Genomic DNA, 20,018 nt, shown 5'->3' with positions numbered 1-20,018 from the left:
GGGGGGAAATGACTGATTGAGATGACTGACAAGTTGCTAAGGATTTTTTTTTTGTTTGTTTTTTTGTCTGCCTTTGTATCATATACTAGGAATAGATTGATTGTACTCGAGCCTCTTGTTGAACAAACTTTCCACTACGGTTAAATTATGATGTAGATACATTATACAGTGAGGATGAAAACTAATAGCACTCTTCTGTATTCAGGTTTTGTTAAATACACACACTTTTCTAGCTATCTGAGTCAGCAGACTCGATATTTTATTCTCCGTTTCCATGTTTGAAATAACCAAAGACCCTGGTAAGTTGAGCTCACATGCACACAAAGACTTGTTTTCTGATCAGCATGTATTTTTATTCAAAGTAATTCATCAAAGTATTCAGGAGCAGTTTTCCCAAACTCACATCAGGCCTCGTTCGAAAACTCAAAACTTCATCTGCTATCGAAAGATGAGCCGTGCGTTGGCTTGATCTGTTTTGGGGAAAACTGTTCTTATATTCCAGTCAGCATCCACGCGGTATTCAAGGATATTTTGAACCCGTTCATGTCCTTTTACTCTCTTTATGTCCAACTCAGCATAGTGAGCATTCCTTTATCATATAGCATCATGTATTATCTGATCTTTAGTAATAACAGTGCGAGGAGGTTTCACTGCTCTGAAATGAGCTGCACAAAGTCCCTCTTCCACTATTGTAAACTGTTAGCTGTTGAACTAAAAAGGTGAACGGGTATAGGCTACGGCCATTATGATTTACATGCTACATAAACACAACAAAGAAAAAAAAAAACAGTATGTACATTATATACTATACATGCATAATGTAAATTGGGGTGGGGTGGTGGGGGGGGCTGCCTCTTTTTGTTAAACAAATTAAGAAAATAAATACAAAAATGAAATTGATCACAGAGGTGGATCTTCAATACACGACATGATCGTTTGGAACCGTGGTCATTAAAATCCCTTAAACCTGCGTCAATTTATTAGTCTACAAAGAAAAAATAAGGGAGCTTACTGTAAATGAGAAAGTATATGAGCTTATGTTTTTCTAGAATAAATCATTTTCAAGTGTTTGCATATACAGATAGTTTACTTGAGGGCTAACAATCAGACCAGCTGATTTATAAGCTTGAGGCTCTCTTGTAGGTCTCTCTGAAGGATACTACAAAACGTTGTTGGTGTTGGCAGTTGTCGAAGGACATATGAGGTGAACATAAAATATTGACTGGCTCCTGGGAGTGTTCTTGGCAGACAGCCATCAACCAACCAGGCGAGCTGGTTCAGATGTCATACGACGAAAGGTTGGTCAAGCTGCGCCTGTGTAGTACGGTAGCTTTAGTTCCTTATGTATCCAGCAGAGGGCGAGCTTGTCACAGCTACAATATGCAAAGATTTCCACATGGCTGTCATCCTCTTTCCATCCATCCAGCTTGGTAAAGATTTTGCACCCTATTCTCCCCCAAACGGCACACGACAGTGCCGGTTTAACTAAAACCTTCACAGTCGCGTCAACCATGAACCGAGGCGCAGAAAATCTTCAGTTGGGAGGTCACTTGATCCGTTTCAGTCTGTAAAACTCCTCCTGCACCTCTGTCTGCTGCTCGTCCTCCAGCCCTGACAGAACAAATGGGAGGCCTTCATGACCTCTATAACACACACACACACACACACAGAGTCACACACATACACACACGAGGACTCTGCTGGTCATAGACATGGTGGCGATGCAGGTGTGGTTGAAGGTGGGCGGTCATCATTTCTTATTGGCTATCCTTCGCTTCCTGGTGGCCAACATGTCGTAGAAAGGATCTCTGCTGATGCTTGCTCTGTGGAAAGAGGACAGGAAGGAGCGGATCACTGATCGACTGTTTCCAACTGCTCATGTCAATCCTTCATACACTCTTAGTCTGATTTGTCAACATTGCTAACAACTTGTATTTTGAGCACCATCAAAAATGTTAAAATCTGCAATAATGAGAAGAAAAACACTGAACATGTGATCGGTTTGTGATGTTTGGAGCACTCCAGTAATTTCTCACTTGACCTTAATCTGTCTCGTCTCTATCAGTCAGCGTATCCTACCCAAAATATGTCACATCTTGTGTCTACACTGCATTCTGGGGGATCTAGATATAACCCATTTCGCTTTGACTCCAAGTGATCAACACCGAAAACGTGACATTTACAGCGATTTGTTGCACCTCTGAAACCTGTTTTTCAATCAAACTCCATTTAGTATGCTATAAATAGCTCAACATCTCATTATTTATGTTATCCGCGGACAAAACACAACGGCAAACAGCCAAATGCGGCCAGTAATGCAACAAAAACGTTGCCAGCCAGTCATTTTAAAGCTGTCTCAGAGGACAAAGCTGTCGATCAGAGTGTGCATTGGAAAGTAGAGCGATGCTGGTAAGTGTGACGGGTTATAAACATCCAGCCTGTATATTTTAGTAGTGCAAACACAGCAGTGTGCTACTTATTAGTACCAAATGTGGAAAAAAGGAGGGCAAATGAGAATTTTGAACTTTGATCAAAGCAAAGCATCCACGTGTTTTTAACAGAAAACCAACACGTTGTGGTGGATTCTTCCTTTAAAGCCGTCTATTAGCTGACTCAAACCTGCAATTACAGACAGGAAATCAGCTTTTAAGTTGATAAGCTGAATATGCTAGCAGACAATTGCCTATTTACACGCCCAGCAGGCATGAAGCGACATTTGCATTCATTTAGAGTCGTGTTTCTAGTGACAGTGTGGCCAAAATTCAGTCTCCTATTGTCTCTATTTTGGTCTCCACCACCTCCTGAGAGAAATATTCAACTCTTTAGCTGCTAAATACTCTAATTTTGACATTTTCTTTATGGTGTTTTTAATTACTTCATATACAGTTCATATCATATATCCTCATCCTTGTAGCATCGCTGTTCTTTGAGCACCACAGATCTGTTTTCAGCTTTGTGACAATGCATTTACCAGCTAATTCAACGTATAGATAGGATGATTTTTTTTTTTAGCTTAGGAAGCTGTAAAACTTATATATTACTGAAATGTGGAGTTAGAGGTTAAAACTGTTCTCCACCAGTTTCCAGTCCAGGGTTAGGGTTAGGATTTTTTGGGCGGTCCTAAAGGGTGGCTCGATGACACGCTGAGGCCACCCTGAGCATACCTCTGCACCCCTAGCAAAGAGATAGGGATTAATTTATCTCGCTCAGAGTGTTTCAAAGTTAGTCATGTCATTTTCTGAACTCATCTGACACGTTTCAGTCGCTTTGAAATGGCTGCTTGACTGCTCCCATGAGGGGGAGTGGCTTCAGCACATTCAGCGGACACGCCCCCACAGTCCTGGAGCTGAGAGCACTGCTCATTTTTACTGATTTTGACACCTAATTTCATAAACTTGTTGATATTTTTAATCATTCAAATTTGGCTGGATGGTTGATAACACTTTCTCACAAACTGACTTTTGGCCTGACAAACTCAGAACACATATTTATTCTTACTTCACACAGACTTTAAAGACACCAAATTGTCAGACAAATGTAGTGGTGCTTCTGAGATGTAGTGAACTAAAAGTATACATACAAATATAAATACTCAAGTACCTCAAATTTAGGCATGGTAAATGTAGTTAGTTTCATCCCACCACTGGTGACGCATACCGAGGGTGAGAATAACACTGAGTAACATTCCCAGCAGCAGAACAATCCACATGCTGAGAACACAAGTGTGCGCACTGAATAGTTACCACAAGACCAGAGCAGTTTCCAGCAGATGAGTCAGGTGTGGCTACAGTATTTGTGCGTGTGTATGTGCGTGTGTGTTCATATGTGTGTGTGAATCTGCTGACCACAGGACAGTCTGCCGCCCCAGCAGCTGAGTCAAGTGAGAGTGTGTTTGAGGCAGCACAGCTCCGTCCCGCTGAGTCCAGACTTAGTCTTTATTATTCCTGTACTAAAAACACTCGTAGGCCTGCAACAGGAGTGTGAAATGTGTAATGCAGACAGTGTGTCATCTGAAGGTCAATAGACTGACTCTCCCAAACCAAGAAAAATGTCCACCTCTCTCTTCTTTCCAATCACTTTAACTGTACACGAAGCAGCCTCATCCCAACAAGATTTCCAGTAACTTAGCTGGAAAAACCCATCACTTTCATTAATGGACACACATATGTCAATGCTAAGTGGGTTTTTAATATCATTAGAGCATGGAAGTATTGCGTAATATGATTTCTGCTGTGATATTGATCATATTTGTCGGTGAAGATGCAGCTGAGTGGATGATAACCAGCGAGCTGATCAATTACCCGCCGGGTCCAATTTACTGCTGCACCTCCACTCTCCTTCCTGGTTAACAAGGCAGCGTTTGAACATGACGGATCAGGTGTAAAGGCTTTGCAAAGCTAAGAGTCCACAAAGCCACGGTGGCTGAGTAGGGTGTGTGTGTTTTTTCTCTGCTTGCTGAGCCCCCAATCAAAAGGGAAGTGAGCTTATCCAGCCGAGCAGAAATCAGCACGGAGCGTTATCTGTGCAGAAGTGTGAGAAACCAAGTCACATTTAGTCACCAGCATAAGTGTGTGTGTGTGTGTTTGTGCTGGCCTGCACATTTCTGATTAAGCTCACAGCTCTGTGTGTGTCTGTGGGGTCTCACAGTCAAGGTCAGACATGAGAAAGTGTCACATGGGAGCGGCCTTGTGTTGGCTAAGTGCCCTCTCAGTGTAAATGGATCCACACTAACACGGCGTCTCTCTTACTTGATGGATTTGATCCACTCCTCCTTCTCCTCCGGCGTGGGGGCCGATATCCTGTACACTACGTGGTTGCCCTCGACCACTCGCCCATCCGCCTCTGTCTTGCAGGCCTTGATCACCTGACCTTTGTGGTTGGGGTTGTAGAGCTCGAAGCAGTTCTGTAAGAAGACATCAGGAGGCAAAAATAACATATAAGTTAGATTTTATTTTGTTTTGACAAAGTTTATGTTCTCCGTATGAATTTAAAAGATGGATTTAGAGGGACAGGACAGTGTTTAGAGGTGCTCCTTACAGGTTTCCTAGGCTCATCCACCTCTCTGATACTGAGGTTCTCCAGAGGAATAATCCCACGAGGCTCTTTATCCTGGAAACACACACAAAAAGACAACACTCAGTGTCAACACGTCACTAGTACATGTCCTCTTTGTTCTCTTTTAAGATGGCACCAGGAGTGAGATGAAGTCATTATGCAATAAAGAGAGGATCCACTCAAGATAGTATCTATATTTCTTTTGTATTTTAAATACTTTTACTTACTTACTTTTACTTTAATATTCTAACGTGCTAAACTGAAGATGGTAAACATTTAAAGCTGTAGTTTTTTTTTTTATTATTTGGATGTTGAACGTGTTTAAATGAATACACCTACACTACAGTGTTTTCTGCCATATGTGGCTGGTGGAGGGCAACTATTTCTACAGCAAGTATTCAAAACAATTGTAATTGTGTGATTTGTAACAGCTACAAATAAAACTAATGTCACACATCTGATGCTACATATAGCACCTTTAGTTTCCACTGCGGACAAACTAAGTGTTTTAACGACTACCCCAACATATGGAGCCTGACGGAATCAAACTAGAAATCGAGGTGGTGATAAAAGCACACTGGAGGTTTTTATTCATCCTGGTCACGTAGGGGACAGCACCCGAGGGAGACATAACCCTACACCCGCCATCCTCCACCGATTCCTATTCTGTCTGCGGGGCCAGATGTGAGGGGTGTGTGTGGGTGTGTATGTGTGTGTATGGGCTGGGGGGACCTTGAGGAACAGCCCTGTGTCCTGCTTGTCATCTTCCTACTAATGAGGGGGCACGACAGGGGGAAGGAAATGCCCTGGGACGGCTGCTCACAGCTGGCTGTGTGTGCCTTTTTTTAATGTGTATGTGCTCACGCTGCAGTGTGCATATGTGTGTGCTGAGGGGTTGGTGCATTCATGTGTGTGTGTATGTGTGTGTGCGTGTGTTTCGGGGGGATGTTCTTTAAAACAGGGATGTTGGGGTGACAGGCAGCCGGTTGGGGGGAGGCACTTGGCTTGCGGCTTAGCTGTGCCAGATGTGTGCCGTAGACTTTGCAGATGTTTCCCATGATGCCTCATGATAATTGCATGAGTGAGGTTCATTTAGGTCAAAGGGGCTGCATCTGTTAAAGAGGCAGAGCTGGAAAGCAAAGACCTCTGCCTTCATCTGTCTGTGTGTTAAAGTGTGTGAGGGAAACGCAGAGTACACGTGTGGCCTTTGTTTTATGTTTCCACTTACAATCCTGTCACACTTTATCTACCTATACCACATATTAGTTGGTTCACACATGTAGCAAGGCCACCCATATTACATTATTTTGAAATGTAAAACTGTATTTATTGATATTCTGAAAGGAATATTTCAACATTTTGACATTATTTCAACAATTTCTTGGCCGGGTGCAGTGATTTCTTTAAGTTTTATTCTCACTGAATTGTCCAGGGCACCAGTGGATACGCCGCCAGGATGTCACTGCTCCTTGCAAAAAAAATAGTCCAGCACTCCCCCTAAAACTACAAATTGTGTGTTTTAAGGCTAGATTTTTTTGTACAGATTACTATGTACATATAACATATTAATAAGTGAACTTCAGAAGTTCTGGTAAATATAAATTCATAAGCTCTGGACACCAACAGGCTAGCCATTTCTCACTATTTTAAATCTTATCCTGAACTAAGCTTAGTCTCCAGGATGTAGCTTCATTCTGAGCATACACATTTGAGCGGAGGATCAGGGAGGAGAGAGAGGATCCTCTCATCATACAACACTCAACAAAACAAACAAAAGAAAGCTTTTTTAAAAACTTGTGAAATGACTTTTATTTACTATAATGCCAGACTAGTTCTTTAAGATCCACTCTATTCATTTCTTTCTGTCAGTAATCTGAAAAAAGTTATATATTTGTGTAATTTGCTTTCTGGTAAACAACAGAAGAACCCAGATTGAGGTTCAAAACAACTGTCAGGTGTGTATCCCTGCAGTCCGTTCTTATCCCCACATCAATCTGTCAACTTACTGTTGTGTATTCAAAGTAATAGAGGCAGTTGTCGGTCAGAATGAACCACCGTCTCTTCCACGTCTTCACCCTGCCGCCTGCGGAGAGAAACACAAAACATTTGAGTTCAAACCTAAGAGGTCACGGTGTTTGTGTTTATACAGAGTCTAACCTGCAGGAGACCTCAGCTCCACGTGCCACATCTGGTTCTGATCATCAGCTCTCTGCATTATTAGGCTCAATCAGAGGCTGGATAATCCCTCCAGTGCCCCCCCTCCTCGTCTCGAGAGATCGATGCCCGAGGGGAAAAAAGGGGGGCGGGGTGGGGGGTGGCTTGTGAAACGTGTTCCCAGACATCTACACACCACATTCACGTGGCAACTGAGGCAGGAGCGACTAATTAAACATCTGAATGTAGGAATAATATAAAGTTATCTCCTTATAAGAGACACAATCTCTCCATCTGTCTCCATCAGCAGATAAAAGTAGATTTAATGGGATTATTGGATTTTCCGTTACACCATCAGTGATGCAATGAGTAATTTACCTATGTAATCAAAAAAACATAATGTGGCTGATGTCAATGTACAGTCTGCAATATGCGCGCCATAATAACATGTTTGCTGACTTTGCAGAATGAGCACGAAGCAGCCGTTACTGATGTAATCAATATGTAATGTTCACTTGACCCAGATTTTTATTCTATACCACAAACTAGAGTAAAACCCAGCGTCTACATTATGTATGAGCAATGTTTACTTGAAGATGCACTCACTGCATTTTACTCACTAGACCTGAATGAGCATGTCGAGGTCATAACATAGTTTTAATTTAAGTTTTACTCTGCTACAGTGAACACATATAACCGTCTAGACAGCTCTTTATCCCTGACATTTGTTTCTTCTTCACATTGTGTCTTCCATGTTTGCATGATTTGAATGCAAATTTATCATTCACTTGTTTATTTATGGACACTCCAGAGAGGGAGAGTAGTGTGGGTTAAAAGTCTCGCATTACTCAATTTTAATAGTTTATATAATTTAGCAGGATAAAAAATATTTCCCATTTGTTTTGTTTGTTGGGTGAATTTGAAGTCCTCACATGCAGAACAGCCACAGTACTCCACACTGACTGGTCATTTATCTAATTTAAACACTAGTTACGTGGTACTTTTATCTTTACATATGAACACTTCAAAGAATTTGAGTTTTGCGATTTTCTTCCATAAACACCAGCAGAGGTGTGACTTTTCTGCAGATAACAGGCCTTCTGAAATATACTGTAAGAGCGTCTAAATAACTGAATTTTATGGCATGCTGTTCACACTGGATGATGATGGATTCAGGCATAGCAGCAGGCTCAGACCGGGGTAATAGTGTGGTCTAATGAGAGCTTACGGAGCTTCACAGCCTCAATGGGTTAGCAATATGTCCTACTGAACTACCTGACAGGTTAGCAGAGTGCTCAGTCTTCTTTCTGATGGAGCTAAAAATCAACGTGAAATTCATTAATGGGAAAAATTTCGGAGCTGAAATGATGTGGCAAGTGCAGCTGGTGGGACAAAAACAGAAAATAGAGAGGGATCTGTAGAGGAAGAGAAGAAGCAGCAGTGTAGGGCAGAGGGAACAGGAACAGAGGGGGGGAGAATGAAAACAGGCTTTATATCTCTGCATGACCAGCCACCCAGTGGAAGGGAAGGTACACATTCCCATGGCACAGACTCAAAGCAGCCCATTCACTAAGCTCGAGCATGACTGCATGTTCTGGCAGATAGCTACACAGGAGCTGTATGAAGCGCAGGGCGGTCTCACGAGGTGACCTGTTGTAGTTGTCGAGGTGACCCAGCTGACCCCTGGGTGTTTGTTCCAGGGAATCAATGAGTTAAGCAAACACCATATATGTCAGAGCAATGCATGTTAGCGTTACTTCAAATCAATTCCAACGGCATGCAGCAGTTTAATTATGATCTGGTTAAGTTCACTGGTTGACCCGCTAATGTTTTAAGAGCTGTCATATATAAGTATGACATTTTCAATGATGCACTTTTTTCCCACTTTCTACCAGAGTTAGAAGACTGACACCAGTCTCGTGTGGATTTTATTTTTTGACAGAGTCGTCACTGTTCCCAATTATTGTGTTAAGCCAAGCTAAGCTTCATATTTACCTACAGAAATGAATGGCATCAATATTCTCTCAGCAAAAAGCGAAAAATCATATTTCCTAAACGTTTGTAGTATTAGTTTAAAAAAAAAAAAGTTGTTTTGACCAATATGAAAGTGAACTCGAAGGTGAGCGCGCCCATAATCGCCAATCTAATTGTGAAACTGCATCTATTGAAACGACAGTGAATACAGCAGGTCAAAGGAAAATAATGTTCACCTTAATTTAAATAAATTGATACACTGTGGGCTAAAAACTCACCAGGTTTCAATTGTATCTGCTAAAAGCACTTTGTTTATTTGCTTATTGCTCTGACACACATGACTTTGTCTTCTTTACCTGTAATCATGTCTAAATGATAAGAGGCCGTAGACTAAAGAGGATGCGGCAATCGTCACTGTGGTTTGATGAGGTGAACAAAAATGAGCGCTCTGCGTGTGCACCAACTGAGACGAGCTCTGTGCGTCACCCAGCCTCCTCCAGAGCCACGAGAGGAATGCAGCCAATCCCCATGCACGATGCGAGAGATCACTGACCTCCAACTCGCCTTGCCTTTTGAATGAGATAACCCATCACCTCACGATGCTGTTCTCATTTGCCCAATAACATCTCTGATACAATAAGCCAATTAAATGAGGCGGCTAGCATGTTCAGGGGCCCCGATGTGCTAAGGAGATAATGGCAGCCAATGCCAGTATGAGGGCACTCTGTGATGAACCAGGAGGATGGAGGAAGGAGTGTTACCTACCTCCTAATACAGAGATTTAAGGAGGAACAGCCATCACAGAACAGAATGAAAGAACAGAACAAAAGGTGAAAGGCTGAAAGGTTAGAGAGAGAGAAAGAGAGAGAGAGAGAGTGAAGGAACAAAAAACACAGAAGGAATTTGAAAGACACAACAAGCACAAAAATCAACATGCCAGAGAGCCTGAGACAGAGGAGTGTAATCACAGAAAGAAGCATGCTCCAAGTGAGAGGAGAGGAAGGAGAGAAGAGACAATACAAGAGCAAACGAAGAGGAGAGGTAACGAGATGAAGGACGAAGAGACACTTTTGCACTTGTGTCAGATTCCCGAGCAAACTTTATTTAGCAGCATCATGGAGGTGGACAGTTTTGGGGCAAAAATGGGGTTGCATCGGCAGAAATCATCATGAGCTAAACTAAAATTAGTTTTCGTAGTGCTCATGTTGCTACTTACAAGTCTGGCAGAGGCAGAGGATTTTCCACATTTTGCGACCTGTCAATTATTAACTTTTAACCATCTGTTGACATAAATAACCATGTCAGCCAGTTAATTAGGAAAAGGACCCTTTAGTATTTAGACTTCACGCTGGCAAAATGAACACGAAGTATCATCTTTTATTTGTTAATGCATGCTTTTGTCCTCCTTTTATAGCATCAAATAACTAATTAAAAAAGATATCAGAAAAATGCACACTTGAATAAACATCAGCGTTATTTATTTGACGTATAAATGAAGGGGGTGGAGTTTATGGCCTATACTGTAGCCGACCACCACGGGGCTTCACTTTTGGAGAGCTGTCATCCATCTTTATAGACAGTCAATGGTTGAGCTAAGATTTGCCCAAGAGTTGTCGACCTCCAACATAGCTGCCCCATTACAAACAAGACACACGCAAACAAACAGACAACACAAACGCTCATCACCAGGGAAATGAAGGACACTGCTCCTCATAATGATGCTAATGCTCTCCAGACATAAATCAACATAATCAAGGTTACTTTTTTCAAAGCACATACCGAGCTTCAGGAGCCAGCCTTCTCTGTCGGGGTTGAAGAATGTGTGCGTCAGATCATTCCCATCATCCTCTGGGATTTTGAAGGGCTCGTTTTTGATGCTGTCGTAAAGGTTCTGCGGGCGAGGGAGGAAAACTATTAATCAAAAAGGTAAACAGTGGAGGAAATGTTGTACAAAGTAGGTGTGACAGAACGGTCACAGAGATCAATCATCATCCCACACAAACACGCACGCACTCATTTCTGAGAAATCCTCACCCTGAGAAGCTCCTCTGGCAGATCTCCTCCTTCGTTGATGCCTCTGTTCATGGAGATAAAGCGCTCCACTGGGGGCTTGTCTCTGACATTAGGGTTATGTAGGCTGGTGTTCAGCATGATGATGGCAAATGACAACACGTAGCAGGTGTCTGAGAACCAGAGTAAGGGAATCATGGGTTATATGTGTACTATGTGTACAGTAATTATCACATACAGATTGCATGTTGTTCCTCCCACAGCCCAAAGACATACAGGTGAATTGGTGGCTCTAAATTTCCAGTAGGTGTGAATGTTAGTGTGAATGGTTGTTTATCTCTATAGTCAGCCCTGTGTTGAACTGACAACTTGTCCAGGTTGTGCCCTGTCTCCCGCCCAGTGTCTAGTGCTAGGATAGACTCCAGCCCCCTCCGCAACCGGTTTACGGAAAATGGATGAATGGATTGCATGTTACTACCAGGTCTAAATGAGATCAAAGAGTTGTACACATTACTCATGCAGTGCAGAGCACGGCATAGATGGAACAAGTTATAATAAGCTGTCAACCGAGATGGTAAATAGGACACAATTACCATATCTCCCATTGTGACACAGTGACACATTATTAGATACCGACACAGTCTTTTCTTACAATATGTACACATACAATCCTTTTTTTTTACCTTCTTTTATTTTTCATTCTTTAAGGTAGATATTTACTTTGTACATTAGACTGGGAACCAAATTATGTGGTGCAACATTTTCAGGTTTCAGCATATACAACAGCGTATCATCAGCATATGGTGATAGTTTGTATATTATATTAAGCTTTAGTGTTTCCATTTCTTCTTACACATATTGCTGCTTGTAATATTGCTATTATAGGTAGCAAAGGGAATTAGGAAGTGAGCCGTAATTCTTCTAAATGATTGCAATTTTTGTCATTGATTTACAGACATTAAGATACAGACAGAAAGAAAAAATTGCGGCTTAGTTTCTCTCTATTTTTTTTACCAATACATCACTTTTAGAAACAGACAAGCCATATATTTTTTTTTGTAATAATTCAGAATTTGTAATACCTTTGAAAAATGTCTGTGGCATGAGTGAGAGAAAAAGTAGGGGGGAGGGGGGAAGGCATTAGTCTCTCTACTGCGTGTTAATGTTCACACACGGGCCACTGGCTGCCTGTAAATGAATCATTCATTCCCCTCTGTATGTCTCCTCTCACTGACACACTTTGGTCCTGTTTGTCCTGCGCTGCCTATTGTCTGCCCACTAACACACATTCACTATAAAAAAATAGAAGAGCTTCGCACACAATGTTACTACAGGAGAAGAGATGCTGGCAGCTGCCAGAGGAATGTCAGTATAATCAAAAAATTAATGTGCATGATGAAGCACTGAGAGAAACGGGTTGCTCATTCCCCTGGTAATTAAAGATCTCTGATCATTTCATGTTTTTATGAGTGGTTGTGTGGTTACTGCTACACACATGGTTCTAAGCTGCTGCTCTGTCCCGCTCCCACAACTGTCACACACAGACAAACATGCCTATACACAGATTGTGCATGAGACTTTATGGGGCCACTGTAAAGATATATCACTGAAATGTCTGACACTGAAATGTGCCTAAAAAAGTAACTTTTCTTTTCATTTTTGAGGCTTTCATCCTGCATATTGTCCCTATAGAACGTATATCTCCTAAGTCGTGTTTGCAGCTTTACCACCATGCATGATTACACTTTACTTAACAGCATTTGCTGCATCCATACCTGAGCAGGGAGTCCATCAACTGAATTTATAAAACTTGGAGTATCCCCTCCATGGGACCACATGCACTCTCAACAGTCTTGCACACAATAGTTTGCTCTATAACGTCTTTAATTATTTACGGACTGTTGTAGTTGTAGACTTTGTCTATCACAAGACCATGTATCACTCAGCCAGGTTGAGTCTTCCTGAATAATGTATGTAACTTGTTTGTTGCTGTTTGTTTACTCTGATCCCATCTCTTGCAGTGATCTGCACTTACTGTATTCTGGTTAATCCTCATTGAGCTTTAGTTACAGTAACTCTGGTGGCTTAATGATTGAAACGCATTACAAAAAAAGGCCATTACTCAATGCATCCTCGTCCCTCGGGCGGCACTTCTGTTGGAACATTAGGCTACACTACTTTCCAGTGCATTGACTTTGTCCAACATATTGGATTTCACACTTGGCTCATATGCATCCAGACAACCTGATTGTTGTTTGATCATCTGTAACTACCAAACAAAGGGGGAATTATCCCAGGGGATACTTTGCATTTTGCAATGGAAACATTAGCTCAATTCCTTAAAAAATTAAAAAAATAAAAAGATTTGTTTTATAAAAGAAGAAATCTGCTTTGAATCAGCTCTAACATCAACCTTGTGGACTGAAACAAAAGATAAATGGCTGAAAAAGATTTCTCTATGTAATAAGCAGTTAGCTATAAAAAAAGCTGGATAAAAATATTGGATACATGGTGCAGATAGCTAGATTAACTGTAATATAACTGAATAAAATGGATAAATAGATGTAACAATGGATACAAATTTTTAATTCTTGGAAGTACATGAGACAAATATAGGAATGTCTACAGGCTATGTGCATAGGATTTCTTTCCTTTTTCACTTTGTGGTTCTCCACCCTATTTTCATATTTGAGTGTGATTCATTTGCCAAAAAGAGACAAAAAGTTAAAGATGTGAATTCTTTTGACCACGATAATCGGTATCACAATTAGATATTTCACAACTCTATTGAACTACTGGTTAAGACAACAGCTGCCTGCTTTGTGACTGACCTGTTGACTGGAAGACTCCAGGGTTGCACTGGCAGTACCTCGAGGCAAACGCCTCCATCATACGGTCGATTTTTTGGGCTTCACCTGGCAAACGGAAACTCCACAGGAACTGCCTACAATCACAGAGAAATGAGGGGGATTTTAGATGTGATGCCACAGAGAGTCACAGGACGTATCTGTTTGGTTTAATCATTGTGCTGACCGTAGTGCTTGGACCAGGTTGAGGTCAGCAAATTCATGCAGCTCCACGAAAGCCTGCAGCACCTTTATGTTGAAATCATCCCTGGTGGAAAGAAAGATGAGAAAAATCTGATTTCCAATATTGTTCTCTCTCTAAACAATCTCCTTTTCCCCCCATACAGAACCAGAAGATAATTCGGGAGATATCAAAACACCTCAGAGAAGATTTAAGATAACTCCGAACACAATGTGAACCCAGAAGACAGTGTGAGGAAAACCACATTTCCTCCATGAAAGCATTTCTCAACCTGAATTCCTGTTTCTCAGCATTCCTGTCATGTTTGCACCCTTATTCATACCGGGCGCTGAGCGTGGAGTCTGGAAGCAATTTAAACAGCTGGCCAGTACTGAGTGTTTCTCCACCCTGAGGGGGGGAAACGGTGCGTTTGACTGATGGAAAAACAGCTAAAACCGAACCCACACAGTCTACTTATTGTCATAGGTTTGTTTGGCCGTCTGAGGGCTTTTGGAGGAAAAGTCAACAGCTGCTTTCGGGCTTGTGGTTGAAGCTCCTCTGATCCCGTTTGTTGAACATCAGGTTCCATGATCCAGCTCATCATTGTGTCGTGTATTGTTCAAATGAAAGCAGGAATTTGTGTGTGTTTTTTTTTTTTGTGGATTGATGCAGTGGAAAGGTTGAGAAGAGCACAATGAGTGGTTTACATGAAACAAACTTGGATTGCAATAACATTCCTGGATTATTTGGACGGTGATTTGGGGGCTTTTTCTTCTCCACTGAGTGTTTGTGGCTCTATACTGCCGTTTGCAATGAAATAAAATGAGTCCTGTCTTATGATGGAAATATATAAGGTTATTGCAAAAGGTACAATTATTAGAAAGACACCTGAATGTTCATGAAGTGAGTGTGAGTGTATTGTATGTGACAAACAAAGCTGAATCATACATGAACAATTAAAAGATCTGGCAGCGTAAATTAAGAGTCAATCACCCACTCAGCATCCCTACATCCATCTCCCACTATCTATCCTCCTTCTAGCTATTTTTCTCTTCCACTCTTTCCCCCTCTCTTCATCCCCCTCTCTGCTCAGTGTGTAATGATAGGTTCCTTCTACTTGCATAAGCTCAATTAGTGATAATTACTGAGTGTAAACCCTCAGCCTGTGTTTAGTGTGATTTCCACTGGGTAGGTGGCCTCTTTGATCATCCTCCATGAATAAAGCCCCAGAGTCCCCCCCCCTCCTCCAACCTTCAGCCTCATTCACAGAGTGTGTTTGTGTGTGTTCAACTGTTTCACTGTTACACCGTTCATCTGTCTGCTGATCCACAATCAGGTAAGATACAGACTGTAGCTGATGTGAAGACAGTGCAGCGTCTATTCAGTTTTCCTATGATAGGATGCATGAACATTTAAGTAAATCAACACCAGAAACTCTGTATTTAATCATGTCTCTGTTTATAAAACTATACTTCTGCCAAACAAGGCAGTTTATTTTTAACTTTTTTTTTATGCCAGGAAACAAAATGACATTTAACTTGGCTTGTCCACAAAGGGGAAAATCAAGGATTTGTGACCAAAACAAAGCATTATATTTGGCTTTAATTGTGTCAGTGTGTGGAGTGGAGTGAGCCAAACATACGGATTCATTCACCGCCCACTCGTATTTTCTCTATGGCATTTTCAGCGGTGACATTTGTGGTGCTAATCACTCATTAGTGCTCTGCACTATTCAAATATCACCTGTCAGTCGAAGGGTGCAGCTCATCTGGGATGCCTTTCCCTGAGATTTATGGTTGATCAAATGTATGTTTCCTTTAGACACAGCAGGATTCAATGCTCACGCTAACCACCTAGACCTTTGTCTGTATATCAAAGCACGGCTTTGTACTGCAGGTGTAATTTGGTCAATGATCAGCATCTTTGCTGATTTTTACATTAGCTGGGAGATGGAGGTAGCCAACGGCGCTGCATATTTTGACCTTCAAAACAGCACTTGACATCACACATACGCTGTCCATTCCTTATACTGTCAGTGGTTCAGAGCAGCTGCTTTGTGTTTCATCAACTAAGGATAATGAGCAAAATGAACACACAATAGCACTAGTAGTTACCATATATGACGTAAAGTATGTGCAATCTGTAATTTTCTTAAGACATGTGTTGCTCAGACTTAAAGTCAAACAGTTTTTTTAGCTTTTCAAAGTACTTATTTCCAATTATAAATCAAGCCAAACATAACAAAGCTGTGATATTACACCTAATAAATTCGGGAACTAAACCTTTGATGTGAACTCGCTTGCAGCTCGCTTTTCATGGCTTTTGATTCAGTGTGTTTTGTCTCTGTTTGCCTGCGGTTTGTTTAACTATCTAATCTCACCTTCAGATAACGCAATCCATCACCAGCTGCAGGACTTCCCTTCTTCTTCATCATTATCCAGCAGTCTGGCCTGAGATGTGAGCAGCTGCATGGCCCCTTTTTATTACCATTTATAAGTCCACATGGGTAGACCATGACAAGGCACCCACACTGACTCAAAGATTCATGTTGGGGGTCAATCATGTTCTCTTTCTTTAATCAATAAATCCAGCCCATAATTCCCTCCTCTAATCACAGAGGGATCATGAATCTTATGTAAGGAGGACTGCAGCCTGATAAATGCTCGGTCTTACCGTTCGCCCAAGTAGTCTCCAATGACGGTCTTGTTGAGGCCTTCGCCTTTGTAGAGGAACTGTGCGATGTCTTCGGGAGTGTGCTGAAGGAGGTCGTTCTCCAGCAGGAACTGGATTCCCTGGAGGGAAAGGATGAAACAGGATGGCTGTTCATCTCAATAGAGGAGGGATGATGGAAAATGGGTTTCATGGCTGGGATTGAATTGTTCTTTATCACCAGCTCTGAAAAATCATTCCTTTGAAGACTACTGACACACTGGAGGCTCTGGTGTTTCATGATGAAGACATGAGGACGTGCAGTACCTTCTTTGGATCCATGTTGAATTTTTTCCTGCCCATGGCGATCTGTTTGTTTCTCTGGGATGTTTTACTGTAACACATCAACATAAATGTAGAGATTTAATTAAGAGTACTCCGCAGATTTACCTTCAACAACACTACAAATAGCAGACTGAAACACAAACGCAACAATGTACTTTATTTATAGTCGCAACTGAGAATATTAATTCCTCCCACATCTGTTTTACACATTATATGTGTACATGCTTGCGTCTAATCTGAAAAACATATGCACACACACACACACACACACACACACACACACTGGCCAGCCAGTGTGTGTGTGTGCGTGTAATGCAGGTGAAAAGTGACAGATGAGCGAACAAAACAGATATGACCTCAGTGACAGACAGCACACACTGTTTATGTATGCCTGATTGAATCATACTGGCTGCGCATTATTTATTTTATGCAGCTGTTGGATGAACAACATGCACAGTCTGGCCTGGCTGGTTGCATGTGGTTTATTACATAAAGAGGCTCTGTTACCATTTTGCCAAACAATAGATGTAATAAGTAACAATGTTATCTATAAGAACAAGCAGGTAGATATGTCAACCTGATATGGCTATTGTATGAGGTCACTTCTTTTCCGGCTTTATCTGTCATTCAAAATAAAAACACCTTTGTAATCCAGCTGTCTTTGACATCAACATGCAAATCCGAAAAACCAACTAAGTCGGAGGCAACGTGTCAACTAAGAGCCATTATTCTGGTGCTGGCTATTTAGAACTAAAAGGGAACACAGTATTAGCGTTATTGAGGGTTGTAGAGGTCATCATCTGTATTTCTGGGGAATTCCGGGGATTTTAGTGACTTTAGGAGTTGTTTGTGTGCGCAGACTGAAACAGCCTTTAGATTCTCACGCAGAGGAACTTCCTGACACACACAATGCGACAATATTTAACTAAATGTAGTAATAACAAAATATCCAGATTATTACTGCTCCTGGTCCTGATGTCTTAAAGTTTCAAGGTAAATAAGTCATGATGCTTTCAGGTACATTTGTGCAATCTAACGCAATGCAAATCAGCAGCCTTCGCTAAATTGTAATATAATGTTCAGTTTTTGTTCACACGTTTTGAGGTCATGGTTAAAGGTGAATTAACACAAAACATAACATTATAACCTCTTTAATAGTTGAATTCATTGCCGAGTCGTTGTGTTAGATTGCTATAGTTTGAGTGACTTACCTTTCTCCAACACACGTCAGCTGCTCGATCTCCGTCATGACCTCTGCTATCTCAAACTTCAACCTCTGAAAGAAGAGAGAGTGACATGTCAGTTATTTCTCTACGTTAAAACAAAGTAATGTAAAGGGAAAAGAGAATGCACTGTGCTCACTTTAAGCAAACTGGGTGTGGGAAGATATACTGTAAGTCGATTTGCATTACCTACAGCATGCAAATAGAGTTACAGTGCTGCAGTAGATAGGCAAAAGAATTTAAAGGGAAAAGATTATGACTAAAATTAGAAATTATAAAAAGAATATGCTGTATTCCTAAACATTTTCCATAAAGGCAAAAAAAACAACGGTGCTATGAACACAGGTATCAGCTACAGTACATACTGTTCATGCTCATTTGTCCAAACACACCTCAATATCATCGAGCAGCTCTCTCTTCCTGCGTCGGATGTTTGACAGCTCATCCCTCTCCTCCAGGGACAGATCCTCAGGAACTGAAACACATGATGGAGAAAACACAGCACACCTTAACTCTCATTTGCACACAGCTCACATTGCCGCACTCACTCAGCCCGAGCACAAGATGAGAGAACACAGAAGTGAGCCCCTATATCCAATTGAGTACCCAGTAAGTGCTAACGGAGTTCACAACCAGGGATGGAAAAAGGAAAAGGGATGAATCCTCCTCCTCATACAGTGAAGTGTCGGAGCTACCGCTGTGTTGACTGTTTCACCTTCTTCAGCTGGAGCAACACATATCAAGAGCCTTCATGCTCGTCTTAATTAACTAGAGAAAGAGAGAAGGCGAGGGGTCTTAATTATTCCACTTGAAAGTGTTTTGCCCCCTCTCTCCTTTCCCCTTGGCTCAGGGGGAAATTCTATTAATAAAACCAATCCAGATTAAGTTTTTTACATTAAAAGTGAATTAGGTAATTTAACACGGCCTACGACCCTGATTCCCAGGCTGTGGGGGTTTCAGAACCGCCGGGCAAAACTGAGTGAGCGGGGAGGATGACTTGCTTTCTGTTCGCTGTTTCCTCCCCTTGTTCTTCACTCTTCAATCTTGTTTTCAAATCTTTTATCCCACTCCTCTCTCTCTCTCCGTTTCTCTGTTTCTTTCTCACCCACGCACACTCAATTTCTCCTCATCTCTCTCTCTCAAGCGCCTGAGAGAGTCTGTGCGATCTTGCTTCATTAAGCCAGCTCAGAGGCAGAAAACACAAATCTCTCAGCAGGAAAATGGCACATCTAATATCACAGCTTTGTGCCTACATATTGCTAAAGGAGACATATCGCAAAATCACTTTTCCCCCCCCTCCTCGCAGGCAGGAAGCAGCAGCAATTAAAGCAAAACAAGGTCACTGGGCTCAAGAGGAAGCGCTCAGCCCACTTTTAATTCAACAGCTTGTGAAAGAGTTGCGTTCGGCGAAGCCAAGTATTGTTGTAGATGGTATTCACATTAACACTGAGACAAAAAGAGCTTCCTAACCCAGTTGTTTAATCCTGAAGCACTATGATAAGGGTGTGGTAATCAGCGGCAGAAACAGCTGAGGGAGTTCTTTTGTGGGCCAGGTTTTTAATAGACAAGAGAGAGGGATGT

General features: G+C 41.6%; 1 protein-coding gene across 1 annotated transcript in view; it reads right to left on the bottom strand.

Annotated features, from left to right (window-relative positions):
• Positions 1–40: 40 nt before the first annotated feature.
• LOC104918061 (cytohesin-3) overlaps positions 41–20,018 on the bottom strand; it is a 32,920-nt gene continuing 12,942 nt past the window's right edge. Inside the window, exons 2-13 of the mRNA XM_027289219.1 lie at positions 18,830–18,912; positions 18,426–18,490; positions 17,197–17,263; positions 16,894–17,012; positions 14,227–14,307; positions 14,025–14,137; positions 11,218–11,366; positions 10,963–11,074; positions 7,062–7,138; positions 5,038–5,109; positions 4,749–4,903; positions 41–1,823 (exon numbers count right to left, since the gene is read on the bottom strand). Coding sequence (XP_027145020.1) covers positions 1,751–1,823; positions 4,749–4,903; positions 5,038–5,109; positions 7,062–7,138; positions 10,963–11,074; positions 11,218–11,366; positions 14,025–14,137; positions 14,227–14,307; positions 16,894–17,012; positions 17,197–17,263; positions 18,426–18,490; positions 18,830–18,912 — 1,166 coding nt within the window. The 3' untranslated portion in view covers positions 41–1,750. The remainder of the gene's footprint in view (positions 1,824–4,748; positions 4,904–5,037; positions 5,110–7,061; positions 7,139–10,962; positions 11,075–11,217; positions 11,367–14,024; positions 14,138–14,226; positions 14,308–16,893; positions 17,013–17,196; positions 17,264–18,425; positions 18,491–18,829; positions 18,913–20,018) is intronic.

This window comes from Larimichthys crocea, chromosome XVI (assembly GCF_000972845.2).
Source record: "Larimichthys crocea isolate SSNF chromosome XVI, L_crocea_2.0, whole genome shotgun sequence".
Taxonomy (NCBI): Eukaryota; Metazoa; Chordata; class Actinopteri; family Sciaenidae; genus Larimichthys; species Larimichthys crocea.
Note: the sequence above shows the minus strand (reverse complement) of the source record. Positions and strands in the feature narration are given on the sequence as shown.